Raw genomic sequence first — 20,609 nt, forward strand, 5'->3', positions numbered from 1 at the left:
GCTGCAATCAAATTGTCTAAATGGGAGTCATTCAAGGAATCCTTTTGTACATTTGAACTGAAGCTGGACAGTGGTTTGTTTACACAGTTTTTAGATAGTGCAAGTGTTAAAACTAATAAAGGGACATAAACTACTATGTCACATACCTTCTCTCCATTTATTCCATCCTTTCCAGGCACCCCATCTTCACCTTTGTGCCCCTGAAAGACACAGTTGTATTTGTTACTTGTTTTTTTTAATAAAATAATTAGATATGCAGTTCATAATACTTACTAAAAGTATGTAATTATAAAGCCTAAAATATATAAATATATGATCCCAGATTTCACTGTTTTTAACTATCCAAAATGGATGACTGATATGGCCAAAATACTTTTTTCTTGTTTAATCTTGATGATTATGGGTTACAGCTCATGAAAATCAAAAATCCATTATCTCAAAATATTAGATTATAGTGGCAATATGTAGCAAAACATATTCATGGAAAGTTGACTGGAAGAGAAAAGGTGCACAAGCAATAGGAATGAGCTCAGCCTTCAGAGGATTGTCACACAGAGGAGATTCGAGAACTTGGGGGAGCTTTACAAGGAGTGGACTGAGGCTGGAGTCAGTGGATCAAGAGCCAACACACACAGACATGTCCAGGAAATGAGCTACAAGTGTTGTGATCCAAGTGTTGAGCCAATCCTGAACCACAGACGTCTTAAGTTTCTTAACTGGGATAAGGACAAACAGAACTGGGCCATTGCTTAATGGTCTAAAGTCCTGTTTTCAGAAGAGACTAAATTTTGACCTTCATTTCAAAATCAAGGTCCCAGAGTCTGGAGGAAGATCAGAGAGGCACAGAGTCAAGTAGCTTGAAGTCTAGTGTTTTTGGTTTCCAGTCAGTGGTTTGAGGTACCATGTTATCAGCTGCTGTTGATCCACAGTGCTTAGTACAGAGTCAGCGCTGTCAACCGTCTACCAGGAGATTTTAGAGCACTTCATGCCTCCATCTGCTGAGAAGCTTTATGGAGATACTGATTTCCTTTTCCAGCAGGACTTTGCACCTGCCCACATTGAAGCCAAAACTACAAGGAACTGTTTTGCTGGCCGTGGTATTAATGTGTTTGATTGGCCAGCCAAGTGGCCTGACCTCAACTTCATAGAGAATCTTTGGGGAAACATAAAGAAGGAAGATAAGAGACACCAGACTCAAGAAAACAGACAACCTAAAGGCTGCTATCAAAGCAACCTGGACATAACACCCCAGCAGTGCCACGAAATGATTGGCTTCACATAGATGCAGGAAAGTGTGCAAACGAGGCCTTGGCCTCACATTTAATCACTGACCATTTATCTTTGCTATTTTCATTGAAATACAAAGGTTGCATCATGACATACAGCAGTAAAGGTAAATTACTTACTATACATTTATGAACACTGAGGTAACCGTGAAATTCTGATAAACAGTGGTGGAAACAGAGGAACATTTAATAACATATCCTCACTCATTCTTTAATTTACTTTACTTAAAGTTTAATAATCAAAATTTCTCACCTTCATCCCTGGTAGCCCATTCAACCCCCGGGGTCCAGCAGGACAGGAAGCAGGACACTAAAAACATTTAGAGACAGACGGACACACAGGACTGAAATGAGGGACGGAATAAACAAACAGATTCTGGATAAACATAGCCGATGCTGCTGCCGAGCTTCTTAACTTCAGTGACTCAGTTTAATCAAACATGCACTGTCACCACTCCAATTGCCATGCAGCCAGGGAACATTTGGCAGTGTGTAAGACAGTGAAACACTCACAGGTTCCCCACTTCCCTCATTGCTGGCACCAGGCGGTCCCTAAAACACAGCAGAGTGACATCTAAAACAGCCGCGGGGGTTTAGATGTCTGTATAAATCCACCACAGCAGGAATCCCCACGAAGATAATGTGAAAAGACAGCAGCATGCAATGCCATCGTACACCCATGATTTAACAGGACAAACTGAGCACAGAGGGAAAGGTGAAGGTTTCAAGAATGTAGCGTTTAAAAAAACAGAAATAGTCCTTTAAGAGTTATGCTTGTTTAGAAGATAATTACTGCACAAATAATTAAGAAATCTGGACTGTAAAATACAGACATTGATAAAGACTTCTTTACAGAAATTGCACCACCAGAAATTATGTATGGACAGAAATGAAAGTATTTTTTAGTAAATAAAAGTAAGAATGGTTTAGTTGCAGTCCTTACCACAGGCCCTGGTGGACCAGGAGGGCCAGGAAGCCCTGCAGTGCCAGGTGTTCCTCTAGGTCCTGGTGGTCCCTGTAAAATATGGATATAGTATTATAACAATGGTATTAGACTTAAAGCACTTAAGTATATTTTCAAAGCTTTGGACAAAAAAGGGGTAAGATTCATTGGTAGCACTTTACAACAGTGGTTCTCAGCTCATTGGTTGATTACATTGTTTTTCCCAACTTGAAAAGCAGTAAGTTATGCATTCACAACCTTGTTATAATGCCAATTTTAGTGTAGATTTACCAGTCATTAATTGATCATTTTAACCCATAACTATTCAAGTTTGCGTGTACCTTATTGTAAAGTGTAATCAAATCATGTCAATAGATTGTTTGTTGAGTGCGTCCAAAAAGTTAATTCAAGCAGCAACCCCAATGGGTAACTGCGTTACAATCTGTTCTTATTGTTGGAAGAAGAACCTATATCAGTGGTAAAAATGATATCGGACCAATTTTAAAATATTAATGTAAACTGCTGTATCACCTGTACAAAAGTAGATGGGTAGATAACTAGTGTAGAGTGTCATCTGCAAACAGTTGCCAGTAAACTGTACTTAAATACATCATTGTACAAGTATCTGCAGAAAAATGTCCATAACTATTTACATACTGTACTTTGATAACTGATATTTGATACATAGACAAGTTGGCAGAACTTTACTGTTTGTCAAGGGTTAAGGGTTTCAGTTGTCTTTAACTTCATGTTTCCAGTTTCTTCCTTCAACCATGAGACACCCAGTACAGGATTTGTGTCTGTTAAAAGTTCAGTATAAAAACCTTTTGATGTTTCCCTAATGCTAGCTTATCAATAAACATCCCTCCATCTGTCTTTCATATTCTGAGCCAGATCTTCATGGCAGCAGTTTAAGCAAATGATACAGACATCTAAGAGTTCCAGCTCTTCCAGGGGGAACCTGAGGCATCCCAAGGCCAGGTGAGATATGCAGTCTAATCTCTTCAGGATGTTTTGCATCTACTTTAGACTCTCCCACTGATTAGACATGCCCAGGAAACCTCCAGAGGGGCTGGCCTGAGAAGCAGCCTTATCAATACTTTTATTACCTGATCTGGTTCTTTCTAGCATGAAGGAGCCAGATCGAATCCATTACTTTCTCTTGACGTCTGGACTTATTTTTGCAGCATATGATGGCAATTATTTTTATCCTTGTCACAGGTCTCATCCTTTTGTCACTACCTATAGCTTATGAACACAAGTCAGGAATAGAATAAAGATAAGCTTTGTTTTTGGCTCTGTTTTCCCTCCTTTAGGACACTTCAACACTCCTGCAGACCATGTGCCAGTTGGTTTGCCAAACTTACCATTTGCATTTCACCATTACTTGAGAACAAGATACTTGAACCCCTTGGCTTGGGATGGTGACTCACTGACTTTACCCATGAGCCAGACCCTTGAAGGTCATCTATGAGTTTCTGGTGGCCTGGCCTTGCCCAACTCGCTCAATGAGGCCTAATGAGGCTGCTGGATTGTTTACATGCAAGCTAAAGGGATTTGTATTGGGCTTGGCTGCATTGAATGCTGACATATGCCATTTTTGTACTAACTCTGAGCAAGTTAAGGTGTGAAAACATGTAGTGGGGAAAAAGTACATGATTCCCTTGGTCATTATTCGGTTGGTTAAAGTAAACCTGACACACCAAAAATATCCCGTTTCATTTATACAATAATAGGGATTACCATAATATGAAAACTCTCATGCAATGAAAGCAAATGTATTACAGGGAAATACTTAAGTATGTATCCACATCGTTTTTCAGCATCTTTTGTATTATCACACTTGAAAATGGACTTGGACTTGAGCTTGTATAGCATTTTTCAAGTCGTCTGACCACTCAAAGAGCTTTTACACTGCAGGCCACATCTGCCCATTCACTCCACATTCATACACTGAAGGCAGAGGTTGCTATGGAGAAGTTGCCATCAGTGTTAGCTAACCCCATATGTACAAATCCATACCCATTTCCACGCAACAGACGAAGCAGTGGAAGCAAATTGGGGTTAAGTGTTTTGCCCAAGGACACATCGACATGAGACTGAAGAAGCTGGGGATCGAACCCACAACTTCTGATCGCGGGAAACCCAACTCTGACTGCTGAGCCTTTACATAAAATCCCACCTCAGGCCCAATGTTTCCTTCATCTCCTGGGATTCCTGGTTTCCCTGGTGGTCCCTGTTAAAAAGAACAACAAGCAAAAGTTTACAGCAGCACATTAATTCAGAATAATTCAAACAATGTTCCAGAAAGTATCAACAAAGAAAATTTACAAATGCCATGAGAACTTACTGCTGGTCCTTCACTTGCTGGGCCCTGTGAATTGACAAAGAGTATGATTAAGATGGTGTACAGATGCATTCAGTAAATTATTACATGTTTAAATTCCCACTTACCGGAGGACCTGGAGGTCCTGGAAAGCCAGGAAGTCCCTGCGGTCGAGAGGAAACAAAATCACTAAAACTTTCCATGCTAAATAATGTTTTGAATTCATGATTTATGAGAGTTGAATATATTAACTCACTCTCTCTCCAACAGGCCCTCTTGGACCCATAGGACCTGATGCACCCTGCAGACAACAAAACAGAATCACAAACAGACAGTACTAGAAGACAGTGTTCTGTGTATGTATCAGTGTTTGAGAGGAAATTTTGTACCACAGATCCTGGAAGGCCAGGCAGTCCTCTCTGTCCGGGAAGACCGATCTCTCCCTGCTCCCCTTTGCTGCCCTGGGAAACAGACACAACAGGAGTAAAACAACTTTATCTTCTTTCTGCATCACACTGCAGAGAGTCTCTAAGATACAAAGAGGCAGCATCAGTCAGTATTTATTAGAAAGGGCTGTTTCATACATCAGTGCCAACCCAGACTTGTGTATGGCCTTGTAGATATCTAATGGTTTGGATAGAAAAATAACCTGAAATGATGAACAAAGCAGTCAGTTTGTTTCCTTTATTCTACACCGAAGTTCAATCAGTTAACATTGTCTTCAGTTAGAACTCTGTCTTGTAATATGCAAAGACATTATGCTTCTTAAATTTTGTATTAATTGCAATGCAGCATATTTAACATCCTGAAGGGTAACTAAGTGGAAAAGGATGGGAAGATCTCTGCACCAAAAGTTCTAACAACTCATGAGCTAAAACCACTAAAAACCATTTCCAAAACAGTTTGTCTTCCTATCCCCTTTGCCATTTGTTAAGATGCGCAGTGTCTGCATCAGACGCTTCAGGCTCTCAACATGCACTAATGTAGACATAGAGTACACTGAAGAAACTTTAGGCATGTTTGGGCCAAAAGTTGAGGCTGAAGTATGGTGTTGATATGGCAAGTAGGCTGCCTGAGAGCACCATCTGGCAGAAAGGAGGATTGACACAACCCAGGTAGTGCTCTGGATGTCTTTGCAAATCACCAAGGGCATGGGAGAATAATATTTTAATACAACAACAAAGTCCACACCTTTAGAGTGGAGTAAGGGGTTGATGTGGTGAGCAAGTACAGCCTCGGGTACCATCCAGGCAGTAGTAGGGCTGCCTTGAGCCCTTGGTTGTGCTGTCGACCCTCCAGGCATATTACCAGGGGTGAAAAGGCCAGAACAAAAGAGACGCTGTCTAGCAACACACAGGTGTGTCAACATGTGACAAGCTTGACCCCGAAGATTCATGCTGAAGCCTAATGGGAGACATGCAAAAACATCTTCTCTATGCTAAGAGAAGCTTTCATCCATCCATCCATTTCTATACTGCTTATCCTGTTCGGGGTTGCCGGGAGGCTGGAGCCTATCCCAGCTGTCATTGGGCAAGAGGCGGGGTACACCCTGGACTGGTCGCCAGTCAATCGCAGGGCTGACACATAGAGACAGACAACCAGGCATGCTCACATTCAAACCTATGGCCAATTTAGAGTCACCAATTAACCTAACGAGCATGTTTTTGGTGGTGGGAGGAAGCCGGAGTACCCGGAGAGAACCAACGCATGCACAGGGAGAACATGCAAACTCTGCACAGAAAGGCCCTGACCAGGAAGTGAACCAGGGACCTTCTTGCTGTGAGGCAACAGTGCTAACCACTGCGCCACCACGCAGCTTGAGAAACTTTCAGTGTGGCTCTTTTCTCTTGTTTTAATAAAGAAATGTGGTCAAGGTCTGAATAAACTGCCTCTTTTCTACAGCTAAATCCAAGCTAACGTCTACCAGCTTACAGTACAACTCAACTCTAAACTTGTCTTGTCATTTTACCGCTAAAAGTGCTTTTTACACCACAGGTCATGCCCAATGACCCTACACTAACACAATGATGGCAATGGCTGCTATGTAAAGTGTCCATCTGTATGAAGTGATTCCATTTTAATCATCACATGCCACTGATGCAGCAGTGGAAGCAATTTGGGGTAAAGTGTCTCAATCAAGGACACACCAACATGTAACTGCAAGAGCAGGGATATCGGACCCTCAACCTTCTGATTGAGAAGAGCCACAGCCATCCGACAACACGTGAGGAAGAAACACATGGCAAAAACAAACAGACCCAGATAAAACAGGGAGAACAGATCAACAGCTTGTGAAGTCTTCTGGCTATATATATTCTTCAGTATTTCATACTCACAGGAGTGCCTGGGCTGCCAGGAGAACCTGGAAGACCCTGGAGAGATGAACAAAACAACCCAGTTAAAGAAATATAGACTCAAAGACATGAACACTTTGTGTGGGTGTTGATGGAAATGATTCTGACAGTAAAGGAACTGTAGCACTTTGTAGAAACAATGACTCTTATCAAGAAGGAAATGCTTACATCTCTTCCATCCCTGCCATTTTCTCCTGAAGGGCCTCGAGGGCCTTCTGGGCCAGGGGGTCCTGGGGGGCCTTGGAGTGATTTGTCAGGCTGAGAGTAGAAACATCCAATCAGTAAATGACAACAAAATTAATTGATGATAATGCTCTATACATTTATCATGATTAAAAATATTTTTTTGGAGTCATTTAACCTAGAAATAAGACCAATCACTGGACCACGAAATCCTGTAAATTAAAAATGTTTTTTGTTTTTAAAGTCTATTTGTCTGCAAAAATGTTTTAACTTTTCAACCTTCCAGGTGTAATCACATATCACAAACTTAAATACCTAAAACAGCGAAAACCAAAATTATATTTTAGATAAAGAAAAAAAGCGATGAGATAATTAGGCAACTGAAGCACTGAAGTAGATTATTGGCTTTAAAATACAGAGCAAAAGGGAAAGTAGAAAAGATAAATAAATACCTCAGCATTGGCATACATCTGAAGAAGCAAGAGAGATCAGATAAAAAGGAGTTAGTGAAAGTAGTCACACCACCCTCACCAAAAGTGTCAGCAGAAGCGCACCAGTTCATAATCATAGTAGTGAGTATTTCATGCTGTCATTTGAATATACAGCCCATAGTACCATCACTCCCCATCTACAGAACCCCCTCACAGCTGGATGCAGAAATGTTAGCCTGAAATCTAAAAGAACCAGGAAGTATTCCCGTCTAGTGGCTAGGACATGTGTATCTTAATAAAAGTGGTTGAACATAAAGAGGAGGTCTGCAGACGTTGTACAGAATCAGCTGGTTGACAGCAGAGTGGCATTTTCATTATAGGCTACAGTATTTCTCAGAGGCAGAAATCTCATTAAAGCTGATCTGACATAAAATATATTATTCAGTCATGAATGCCAGCTAAAATTACATGCAATGTGAGTGTGCCTACATCTCTGGATGTGTGTCTTTTTGAGGGTGGCTTGCTTGTGAATCACCATCCAAATATTCTGAAAGCTCAGTTTCTACCGCTCTGCACATGCTGCAGTTATAGTTTTATATTAAGTGCACATCAGTTTTAGCCCATAGGGCTGACCTCAAATAGTTGTGTTTCAATAGTGTTTCTGCGGTATGGCATAATATACTTGGGCAGCAGGGGTGGCAGAGGGGGTCATCCTGCCTGATAACCAGTATTCATCAGTAGTATACAGTATAAAGATGCTGAAATATCATCACTCTCCTTGTGAAATGTTTTATTCAATATTCTGCGATCAGAGCAGGTTAGCTGCATGTATGAAGACTTATTACTGATCAGATAGCGTATTGCAACCCTCATCCTTGTACTAATACAAGATGATATCGGCAACAAGCACTTCCGGAAAAAAATGTAAACTGGTGCAAATAGTGTATTTATGTGAAAAAGCATATGTATGTTTCAAATTTCTTACAAAAATGATCTGTTCATTTCAAACATTTACAACCGTGCTGCCTTTAGGATACATTGCTTCACACTACCCCAATGATTTTTGGTGGCAGTATGGACAGAGTATGGACAGAAAGCACTATCCGTATCTGTTACTAAAGTAGAGCATAAACAGACTTTAAGTCAAAACATCTCCTTGCATGGATGGTGATTATACAGGGATAAAAAGAAGAAGGGGAAGAAATGGTTGCCAAATATGTATACTTGGGTGGCTGTAAAAATAAGCTATAGTGCCCCACTCAAGTTTCATCTATATGTGGGAAACACTAGCAGTAATCCAACACACAGTTAGTGTGACCATTGTTGGCTAACTAACATCTAGCGTCTGTGCATTTGATGATTAGCTGTTTTAATTGAATAAACAATCCAGCATTGCTATTTCAATCCTTTTGAAATGATAGAAACCATTTTAAAATGCAAAAGGTGTGAAAAACTAAGCTTATTGTTCTTACCAGATCAAAAGTTCTTTTTTAACTTTGAGATATAGCTCTCCTTAGCATTAAGCATGCTAACTGTTCATCATAGCTCATTTAACTCTCCACAGTTTCTCTTTCGCTTTAAAATAAGTATCCATACATCAACATCAAATTCCTTATGACGAAACACATTTTGTCAGTATTATTTACTTTTAACTTTTAACAGAACAAAATTGAATTTATCAGCTAACTATCAATTATGGCCAATTTTAATCTCTCTACAAAGAAAAATGCCAAAGTAGATATATCATATTTGTACCCATACATCAGTATCAAATTCTCCTGGTTTTAAACATATTATTTGCTAGCATTAGCTTGGACAACCACTTTTCAATCAACCTTCAACTTTTAGCAGCATAGTGTTTGGTTCAGTAGCAACCTAGCTAGCTATCCTTTACAATGATGCCTAGAGAGAAATTGAGCATACGAATGGCCCACTATAGCCATTAGAGTCTCTCTACAATTTGAATGCACTGAGGTAGATGTCTAAAATTGCCATACATCAATGCTTAATTCTTCCTGTAAAACAAAATGTTTCAATGTGATCTACCTTTAAATTTTAGCAACGCAGAATTTGGTTTGAAAGCTAGCAAGTAAGCTATTGTTCACCATGGTGCTGTGCCATAAGTTAAGCATTGTATTTTTTTATTTTACTCACTCTAGCAAGTTAGTACCCATACACCAATATCAATTTCATTGGATTAAAACAAAATAAATCCTGTGCTAGCATTAGCTTGTACAATCACCTATCGATCGACCTTTAACTGTACAGAATTAGATCTGTTAGCAACCTAGCAATCATTTACCATGGCGTTTAGTCATGACTTAAGTATCTAATGGCACATCATACCTTATTTTAATGTCTTTTCACAGTGGGCTTTTTCAGAAACTACAAGAAGAATACGTAAAATGTGTTTACACCTGCCTCATACAACTGCTGATGTTCACCTGATTATTACCAGCCATGCAGTTTAACTTAAAAACCATCATGTTGGCTAGATATCCTTAAAATGCTGTTTCAGCTCAAATTTAATGGCCATAAACAGCAGGACACAGGTGTTCCTGCTGTAGGAAACATTCTTCAGGCTGGTCACATGACCTGCTTAATCACTATCTATTATACAGTTCCAGGGGTTGTTGGGGAAAAATCATTGCAGTAACATTTCAGCTTGGATTGAACCATGTGCATCCATGTTGTGTTATTTTGCTGTCTAGACCTGGAAGTTGTTTTCATGTTAAAGAACATGTGGCACGTGTTGTTGGTGCTTAAATTAAATTAAATTGTAACCACAAAAATCTTACACTAGTAAGGTGGGTTTTCTGTTCTCACATTTAATTTAATCAGACTTCCTCTTCATTTCTAAAGCTTGCCAGTTTTGTTTTCACTCCATGCATTAAGGTTTAACACGGCCGATGAGGTCATGTCTGCGGGGTTCTTAGCAGCTCTGCCTCCAAGAAATGCTTGTGACCTTTAACTCCAATCTACTGTTGACAACAAAATAAAAACTTTACATTGTTCAACTTGCAAATTGTTTTGGATGAACCTCTGCCCTCGTGTACAAAAGAAAAACTGCTTGGCGATCTCAGCATTTCTGCCTTGTTTGCTTCCAGCACGCTGGGAGCCCTATCAGCCTGAGTAAAACCACAAACCGCAGCAGATGCTGAGCAGATCCTTGTTACTGTACCTCGGTGGCAGGCAGCTCGTTGCAGCTTTCTCTCTGGGCTCTCTTTGGATCACAGTGAATCAACATCCACTGGAGTTCAAACTATGAAAAAAGATGTCAAAGTTAGCGATATACAACTTTGGGTATCCTTTGTATATTTGGCATATTAACTTCAACTGCCTTGACATGTTGCCATGATTTCTTTGTAGTTTAAATCCATGCCCTCTATGGGATGTTGAGCTTGATTTTCCACCAATTCTATTTTCTGCAGGGATTAAGTTTTTCTTTTTTCAACTGGAACCCAGCTGAGCGGCTTTGCTGTGACAGCAGCACTTTGGAATTATAGCAGAGCTCAGCTCATATATAAACCTGAATGTGTTTGTGTAGAGAAAGCACTATTTCATTTTCCCAAAGATCATGTAAGGACAGTCACAGAACATGATAAAAGGCAGCATTTTCTTACCACTACAGAGGCGTCGGGATCAGCATCCAACCTGCCGATGAGAGTGTCTCCCTCTGTGTTGATAGGGCCTTTTCCTTTGATGGGTTTCTTATCCACAGGCTGGCAGTCCACATAGAGAGTGACCTGGTCACGCTCCACCCCAATCATCACTTTGTGCCACTTGGTGTTGAAGAGCACAGAAAGGCCAGGGAAGGTGACGGTCTGCAGGTTGCCATCAGCACCCATTAGGAAGTATTCCAGGGCCTGCTGGTCACCATTCAGCCTCAGTCCGGCTTGTTTGTTGCCGTCTTCATCCACTACTTGCCAGACGTTCCACACCTTATTCACTGTGTTTTTGATCATGCGGAAGGTAACCATGAAGGAGTACTCATCAGGGAAACCACGAGGAAAGTTCAGCCTGGAAATGAAAAAGAAGAAAGTAAAAAGGCTCACATCAGCTGGAGGGTAGAATGTTCCAGTTTACTAAACCTAAAGGAGATACTCTCACACCGAAGAGGCTACGAAATACAACCTCAATTCCAAAAAAGTTGGGGCAAGGTGTAGAATGTAAATTAAAAGAGAATGCAATGATTTGCTAATCTCATAAACCCAAATTTTGTTCACAGTAAAACATAAGCAACATAACATCATCACATGTTGAAACTGAGACATGTGACCAGTAAGAATTTGATCACACATTTCAAAAGTAGGGGACAGGGCAACAAAAGGCTGGAAAAGTAGGTGTTACTAATGGGAAAAAAAGCTGGAGGAGCATTTTACGATTAATTTGAATTATTAGCAACAAGTCTGAAACATGACTGGATATAAAAGCAGCATTTTAAAGAGGCAGAGTCTCTCAGAGGTAAAGATGGGCAGAGTTTCACCAATCTGAAAAACGGAGTCCATTTACAGTTCTCAATATCAACAAAGGACTCAAAGAAGCTGAAGAAATCTTTGTGCACATGGACAAGGCCAAAGCATGAATCTGCTCTGGAAATCACTGCATGGGCTCAGGAACATTTCCAGAAATCCTTGTCTGCCAGTACAGTTTGCTGTGCCATCCACAAATGCAAGTTAAAGCTGGATCATGCATAGAAGAAGCCATATGTGCACATAATCGAGAAATGCTGATGTTCTCTCTGGGCCAAAGCTAAATTGAAATGGACTGAGGCAAAATGGAAAACTGTTCTGTGATCAGATGAATCGAAATTTGAAATACTTTTTAGAAACCAAGTATGCTCTGTCCTGCGGACTTAAGAGGAGAGGAACCATCCAGCCTGTTATCAGAGAACAATTCAAAAGCCTGCATCTCTGATGGTATGGGGTGTCATTAGTTCCTATGGTGTGGGCAGCTTACACATCTGAAAAGGCACTATCAATGCTGAAAAGTATAAAGCAGTCTGAGAGTAACATATTCTGCCATCCAGACAACGTCTCTTTCAGGGAAGCCCTTGCACATTTCAGCAAGACAATGCTAAACTGATACTGCATCCATCACAACAGCAAGGCTTTGCAGTACAGGAGTCCAGCCTGCAGTCCAGACCTTTCACCGATAGAAAATATTTGGCACACCATTAAACAAAAAATCCTGCAAAAGAAGACCAGAATCCTACATTGGTACAGTACTCATCTACCAAAACTCCAGCAACCGGTCTCAGTTTTCAGACATTTACAGGCTGTTGTTAAAAGAAGAGGGATTGCTACACAATGGTAAACATGCCCCAGTCCCTATTTTTTTTTTAGATTTATTGCTGCCATCAAATTCAAAATGAGCTAATATTTTTCATGTAATGTTAAAATGCCAAAGTTTCAACATCTGAAACCTTTATGTTCAATTTTGAATAAGACATGGGTTTATGAGATTTGCATATCATTGTGTTGTTTGTATTTACATTTTACACATTGTCCCAACTTTTTTAGAACTTGGTTGTAAACTAGTGCCAAAGATAACACAATAAGCTAAACATTGCTCAACAAAAATATGGAAAACTAAGGCCTGAACCACGAGGTAGAATAACACTGAAAAAAAAACAAAAAAAAAAAAAACACATCCTTCAGCCTAAGCATGTGCTTTAGCCTTTTGAGTTTGCATGAAGCCACATCCAAAACTTGTGCATGTGGCACATCAAATTAAAAAGAGCAAATTGAGCTACAAGCTCATGCAAATTTTTTTCCACACCAAACTCACCTCAGACTCAGCTGATTCCAGCAACAACATCCATGTTGCTTTTATTTGTGTTTCTGCAGTTTTTTCATCGTAAATACATCTGCTTCACTTGGAGTCAAACCTCTTTTGTACAATGGCATTGGAATGGGAAATGCTAACAAGTCTTAAAAAAGTGGGTGAAAAAGCCAAAAAAATATATGTTTTTAGATGTAATGGCAATCTGTATCTGTAATAAAATCTCTCTAATTTATCTTTTGATTGCTTTATTAGCAAAATTGTTGGCACAGGCAATACTTAGATGTTTAATGTGGTGTGCTAATGATTTGGAGCTGTAACTGCATCATTCCCAATGGATATCCTAAAATTGTAATTTTGTTGGAGGTGGAAATAAAATCGTTCATTTATGCTGTGTGCCACCTTCATTTATTTTTACAAAGTAAACATAAACTAAAACATCTGAACAAGCCTTACAAGGGTTCCCTTTAATTTGATTCCTTAAGGATTTAAATAGGCCTAGTATTTGCTGGGATATGTTCTATTATTGTCACAAAATAAAATAGATGCTAGTTTTTAAAAGGCTAAAGAAACAAGAAGATTTTTTATACAGCAAATGAGACACGGTGGAAAAGCCAGCCTCAGTTCATGAATCTCTGCTTCAGTGACCAAATGCTGTCCTGATTAGCATCCCCAGTCTGGGCTGTTTTTAACGAGCCACATTCTCAGTAGGTGGTGCGTTCATCGATGGGCGCTACCGCTGGACTTTTACCATCTTGTAAACGATCAAGGTGAGGCAATAAAAAGAGTTTCCTGTTAGCCAGTAAAACAAATGAACAGCACGCTGCAGCTCTGCCCGAGGTGAGAGAGTGTAAAGTATGTGCTGCTTTTGGCCTGCAGAGGAAAGGGAAGGAGTGCAGCGTCAACCTGGCTGCCGGCTGGGCACTTGAAAGAACAGACTGGGGCGACTGGACCTGATGAGGAAATAAACATGTATTTACTTTCTGTTTGACAGGACTGAGTGGCATAGATTTAGGGTGCCAGCGAGTTACATAAGAGGTTCCAAAGGAAGGCTGGCCTGAGGCTGCAGGATTAGCCAAAACAGCGAGAATACTTGGAAAACACCAGGAGATATCTTCTGGTTATATAAAGTAGTAACGTCACCAACCTGCACATTCTGTACGGGAACCAGTTTTATTTTTGATTATCTTTATGTTGTGTCAATAAGAGCATATGGCTCTATTTAGTGGGGTAGGGTTGCATTGTGGTGCGGACACAGTGGCACAGGAACAAAGATCTCCAGTAGCCCCAAAGATCACTATTTGTTTTGGGGTGTTTTTTAATGAAGTCAGGTGAAAGGCAGTAGAATTCAAAGGAAGGCCACTCTAACAGCTTTACACATGGTGTTGGGTTTACTCATCGCATACATACCACTCTAGTTTGAAGAGATTTCAAAAATATAAAATAAGACTGGGGGTCTCATTTATAAAAACAGAATCCAGACTAACAGTGTACCTGCGCCCAACTTCCAAAATGATCTTCTTTCTGTTCCACCTTTTACACACCTACATTCATCTTAAACAGTCAATGCAAGCTGCTTCTTCACAAAAATACTTAAAGTGGGGGTATTCTGCCTTTTTTTCAAGGCTTTACACCAACTCTCTGATGCCCATGTAGTAGCATTACATGGTTTACAGCTCAAAAAACTCCTCATGTTTCTCACACTGCCGTACTGAAAAACTCTTATTTTAACCTCCGTCTGAAATGCTTCATTTTCGCTGCTGTCTCTTTAAACCCCCCCCACGGACCTGCCTTCCTCCTACTGGCTGATTTTCCTGGAGGCTGGCCGGTGGCAGGACTCAATGTTTTGTGCCCGCCCCCTCCAATGTGGCTATGTTACTATGCTAGTACTTGTAAACTTTGAATGAACCGGTCCGACTGAGTAAAATATGGCAAATGTTGATACACATCCGTACGTGTTAGACCCGGAGTCTGACCCTAATAGTTTGGAGAGAGAGGGGGAAGAAAACCAGCAGCGAAAGATAGAGCAGGACATACCTGGTAAGTGTTTAATTACTGTGTTACTAAATGGCTTTGATAATGGTGGACTTATCCCTCCCCCACATTTAGAGGTGTGTTTATCCATCTCTGTTCATCTTGTGGGGGTGGTCTGTTCCGCTTTGCCGGCAGCATGGACGAACCAATCAGGAAATCTTATTGCGATGACCTCATCAGTTCGCTCCAATGAAATCTCGTCTCGGGAAGATCTCGGAGAGATTCCCAATTAACTGTTTTCATCAGTTTACACTCTAATACCAAGATTACTGCCACATACATTTATCTTGCGGTTTGAAAATTTGCATACGTGAAGTATGAACACCCAACATTGTGACTTTATATTTATGTTTTAAAAATCAGAAAAGTATAATACCCCCTTTTAAAAAAATGAGCCAGCATTTCAAATGTTTTCTGCTGTAAGACATGACATCAACATGAAGGAAGTAAAAGAAAATAAAGTTTCTGACACTGAGACTGAGGTACTGATAAATGAAAGGACTGAGTAATGAGTAATGATGAGACTTTGATGACGAAACATAGGCCAAGTTTTTAAAAGATAATTATTAGGAAGTAAAAACAGCTGTCTAGGCATGTGTAAAAATGATGCTGTCTGCTAACAATGATGCCGATACTGGATGAAGGTTTTTATTTTGTAAAATAAATTGTTTCAAATGCATAAATAATGGGCAGTCAAGTTTAATAGAATTAATCGTGATTAATTATGGTCCACAATTAGTGCACTAATTTATTTAACTGCTCTAATTAATATACAAACTTGCTTCAATACATCACCTCATCGTGTGTGTCGCCAATTTCCCTCTGCCTCCAAGACATTTGTACACCTGGGTGAGAGTCAGAGTGCGCCTATTTTACCCTCTGTTTTAATAGGGCACATACTTTGCATGGGAAGTGACGCAAGCCAGTTTCAGACCCCTTTTTGTGCGTACGCAACATTTTAAAATGAGGCCACAGGACTTTCTCCTAAAGTCATACTTAATCACGTGAGTTTCTGGAAGATCTCTAGTTAGAAAGCATTACTACAGACAGCTGGTGTGGGGACTTGCAGTCTAGCCAAATCATGTATTGTGTGCATTTGGAGAATTATAAAAGCCAGAAATCAGTTGAAACTGTCCTTTTGTCTGTCAAAATCACTATTCCCAAATGGTCTAGCCTGTTAACAAATAATCCCATCAAAGAACATAGCTAGTGAATCATTTTTTTAATTAGATAATAAATGACTATGGTGGCACAATTTTATGAATCAACTCACTATTACTACACAGCCTCTGTAGTTGCATAACGTCTCTGTGGCCTTTGAGCTTTGTCTGCATAGTTGTCTTATTGATGTCATAGTTATGTTGACAGGATGAACTTGAGCTCAAGATAAGATATTCTATCTTTAATTTTTCCTTATAAGCAGAAGGTATATTCTAAAGATATAGGTAATAGTCATACTGGTAGGAACTAAGAAAAGATATCATGAGTGGTATTATAGGCAGAGCAGGATTCAGTGACAAGGATAACGTACGAAATATGCTCAGTCTTAGCCTCTGCTGCTTTGATGGGTTAGGGTTCCTGAAGGCACCATTCTTAATGCAAGTAAACATACTTTTCTAAAAAAAAAAAGAAAAATGTTTTACATGAGAAATAAGATCAATCAATCTGGCTTTCATTTGAGCAGTTATGGGTGTCTCTGAGTAGATCTGCTCCAATAGATAAGGAAAAGATCAGTATCCATGGATTTACATTGAAAATACATGATTGGTAGCTCAGATTTTCCACTTGTAGACACACACACATGATTCACGGCTATAAATGTTTTAATTTATTAGCAGTTACTAATTTGCACTTATTTCCATTATTTATATTTGGCAGTGTCGCTGTTCTGGGATCTCCCTGTCCTTTCACTTGCCTATGTAACAAACATCAAGCATGAACAGCACATATTCCTGACTTTCCTGTGCCTACAAGGAAAGCCTGAGGAAGGGGGAGAAGCAGCAAAAAAAACCCAGAGCAGAGCTGGTATCAATGACAACAGAGTGACATTGATTACATCGGAAGCAGAATAAAGGAGGAGCTGCGGTGGAGGAGGGTTGCCAAAAGTGGCTTGCAGAGGGAGCAGCAAAGCGTAGCCAGGCTAGAGCAGAATCGTGCCTTGAGCAATCAGCTGGCTATCAGCTGATGATGGCTTGCATGAGATCAGCTGATCTCATTATATGGCAGGGTTTGACTCCATGGCCTGCCTCAACTAACAGTATATGGTTGATTGTATTAATAGGCCCAGAAAACAAAATTACAGCAAGTTTTGAAGAGTTTAAATGACAACAGTGAGTCAGGTCATGTGATTTTGACAGATGCTCATTATCCGTCCTGAACACCATGTGCATCATGTGCACAGCAGGGTTAACATAAGTCCGGGGTGTCCAAACTTTTTCCACTGGTGGCCGCACACGAAAATATATAAGGATGGTGGGGCCATTTTGATATGCCTCATCCTGAGGATTGTAAAGTTAGTAAAACCAAACTTATTATGGTTAAGATATGCTTAGTTATTGGGTATGCTTAAATTTCTAGTTATGGCTGACAAAGTAATAGCCAGTCATCTTAAGGATTTTAGGGAGGCCTGTCAGATTTCAGGGGGCCCTGGTTGGCCCTTGCTACTTCTGGTTCTGCCCCTAAAACACCCAGTACTGCTATAAGCCTTTGTAATCCATCAGGGCATTATAAATCAAAATATTATTTTATGTTGTTATTATGTTGGTTGCCAATATGTTTTTCCTTTACAGTGTTGTCTTCATTTAGTCACAAAAAACTAAAATCAATAAAGTTTTCTTGTCAACATGTTTGTTTACAGAAATAGCATGGTTGCACTGCCATATGCTGAAATGAAGACGTATGATACAGTCCTGGGCCATAGTTTGGACACCCCTGAAAAAAGTGAAAGAACCCCCTTTAATCTCATGCATGCTTTATCATTCTGCTCTAAAAGCTGATCCATTATTGGAAGAGAATTTGATGTTGAAACCAACCAGCTAGAGCTAGTTAGTTGACTTAAATAGATAGCAGAACTTGGAGTAATCTTATCAGGCTTGTGAAATTACTATTATTTATTAGACTGTCTTAATAATATTAATGATAACAAACATAAGTATTAATTTCACTCATAGATGATTGATTTCAAAAGCAAAAAACCTTGATCTGGACTTCCCTACATCCCGAAAATTATCCCTGAACATATTTTTCAAAGGACAGGTGTTCGTATGTTAATCTGGCCATGTTGCAACTGATCTTTAATTATAAACCCCAAAATCTTGACAGGAAGTGGGTACTATACTTTTCAGTCATGACCTTTAAAGGAATATATACTGCTGACACCATGTCATTATCAAAGAAGTCAGGTGAATTATGTCTCTTTAATGTATATTTCCTGCAGATAAAAAGGGCTTCAAGTCCCGTCCAGAGGGTGTTTTACCAACTGCGCACTAAAAATGCCTCTAGTCTATCTCTGTATCTGAGAGATGCCAGAAGGGTTCAGGCATGTTTTTCTTTCACAATTATATGCTGCTCAACATGCTGTAACATCTGTGCCGGACCTGTAATAATACAACACCTGCCTCAGCAGACCACTGCTGCTCCTCGACATTCGTGTGTATTTTTATCTGTTGTCTTTTAAAACCCTCTTAACTGTACTTACATGGTTGGAATTTGGAAGTTGGCCTCCCTGTCGAGGCGATAGGCCACCTGGAGAGCAGTGGACCCGTCCACCTTCCTCACACCTTTCAGAGGGACCACGTCCAGCTGGAACTGGGTTATCAGATCAAAACCTACAAGCATAAAGAAAAAATTAGCTTTAGAAAAAATACTCTATATAGGTCAAGCACTAATGATGGTGGAGTAGCTGGAGAAGGTGATAAAATGTGTCATCTTATTATAATTCCTGTTCCTTTGGTTACAGAGAGAACGAATAATGGCAGTTCTGCTGCTTACATAACTATGAATCAAAAGCTCAGTGTTTGAAATGATGGCTGGCTTTCACAATGTCATCTGAACAAAGAAGTGATCTTTACTGAAATATCAGTGGTTTCACATGTTTTGGGAGTTTTATTTTCTGATTACCATTGTGTCAATTATGACATAATTGTGATTATATTCAAGAAAAAGCAGTCTTAGTTTTCTCTGTTTAGAGTTTTTACATGAAAAAAGTCCTCAGCCATGCTATTGGCTCTATGCCTTGAGATAAAGTGAATCCAGCATGCAGACAAACTCCAATGCTGATGTCTCTAGTCAACCTTTGCATGCAGGGCTATTGTGTGGAGTAAATGGGCTGAAAAATGTCTGCTGTATTTGATTGCTTACAAGTCCCATCATGGCTGCTTGTCAGTTTCCCATTATAGGTTATAATGCAGAATCAAACTTGGTGTAAGCTTTGCCCAGCTGAGCTACACAGGCAGGACTGTGAGATAATAAAGGAACCATTTTTGAAAATATTAAACAGTTAAGAGGTTGGCAGTAGGGATGCGTGGTTAATCATCGAAACGGTTAAAATCATTTATCAAATTAGCCGGCACAGGATTTATGAGTTGGTCAAATGAATTACCCATCATTTTTATAAACACAGGCTTGAATCCTGGTCTATAATGCTCTTTTAAAACTTAATGAACCTCCTGCCACCAGAGGCCGCTGCAACTTCAGTTAATACCTTCTGTCCTGCTGTCTGGAACTTCACAGATGTACACATGAGCAGCTCAGCACCCTTAGCAGTTAGGGTGAAGTAGGAACAGCATGTTATAACAGTTTTTTAAAGTAAAAATGGAAATAAAGTGGTATGTAGGCTGTTGAGATTTAACTCACATAATTTCCACCTGAAGTGAAAAGAGGTCACATATCAAAGCACAATATTGATCTGCGGCGCTAGCTTGTGATGCTAGCCTTGTTGTAGAGAGTAAATCAGGCTAACGTCACACCCGCTGACACAATGACCCTGTGATGAATTTGACTATTTTCTAACGCTTTTCTCCTCTTTAGACTAGTTGGTTAAACAAAATTGAACTGAGTGTTTAGCCAAATACAGAAATAGACGTTTAGGAACATCCTTAGTGAGAGGGACCCAACTGCAGTCAAGATGGCCGATGCGGGCCGTCGCTATACTTTCAATCCATGCCGGAAGTCCCAAGCAGAAGTTTCTTTTTCGTGTTGGACTCAGCTGCCAGTGTTTGTCAGTCTTTTTTTGGGCCTAAGCGTAACCCTTGGTGCTGGATCTCAAAT

At 39.9% G+C, this 20,609-nt stretch overlaps 1 protein-coding gene across 1 annotated transcript in view; it reads right to left on the reverse strand.

Annotated features, from left to right (window-relative positions):
* LOC121524190 (collagen alpha-1(IX) chain-like) overlaps positions 1 to 20,609 on the reverse strand; it is a 37,680-nt gene that overhangs the window by 10,384 nt on the left and 6,687 nt on the right. The window contains exons 3-17 of the mRNA XM_041809465.1: positions 19,039 to 19,168; positions 11,147 to 11,543; positions 10,705 to 10,785; positions 7,545 to 7,562; positions 7,078 to 7,167; positions 6,892 to 6,927; positions 4,945 to 5,016; positions 4,812 to 4,856; positions 4,684 to 4,719; positions 4,580 to 4,603; positions 4,412 to 4,465; positions 2,230 to 2,301; positions 1,800 to 1,838; positions 1,540 to 1,596; positions 147 to 200 (exon numbers count right to left, since the gene is read on the reverse strand). Of these exons, the coding sequence (XP_041665399.1) occupies positions 147 to 200; positions 1,540 to 1,596; positions 1,800 to 1,838; positions 2,230 to 2,301; positions 4,412 to 4,465; positions 4,580 to 4,603; positions 4,684 to 4,719; positions 4,812 to 4,856; positions 4,945 to 5,016; positions 6,892 to 6,927; positions 7,078 to 7,167; positions 7,545 to 7,562; positions 10,705 to 10,785; positions 11,147 to 11,543; positions 19,039 to 19,168 (1,205 nt within the window). The remainder of the gene's footprint in view (positions 1 to 146; positions 201 to 1,539; positions 1,597 to 1,799; positions 1,839 to 2,229; positions 2,302 to 4,411; positions 4,466 to 4,579; positions 4,604 to 4,683; positions 4,720 to 4,811; positions 4,857 to 4,944; positions 5,017 to 6,891; positions 6,928 to 7,077; positions 7,168 to 7,544; positions 7,563 to 10,704; positions 10,786 to 11,146; positions 11,544 to 19,038; positions 19,169 to 20,609) is intronic.

The sequence above is a fragment of the Cheilinus undulatus genome, linkage group 16 (genome assembly GCF_018320785.1).
Source record: "Cheilinus undulatus linkage group 16, ASM1832078v1, whole genome shotgun sequence".
Taxonomy (NCBI): domain Eukaryota; kingdom Metazoa; phylum Chordata; class Actinopteri; order Labriformes; family Labridae; genus Cheilinus; species Cheilinus undulatus.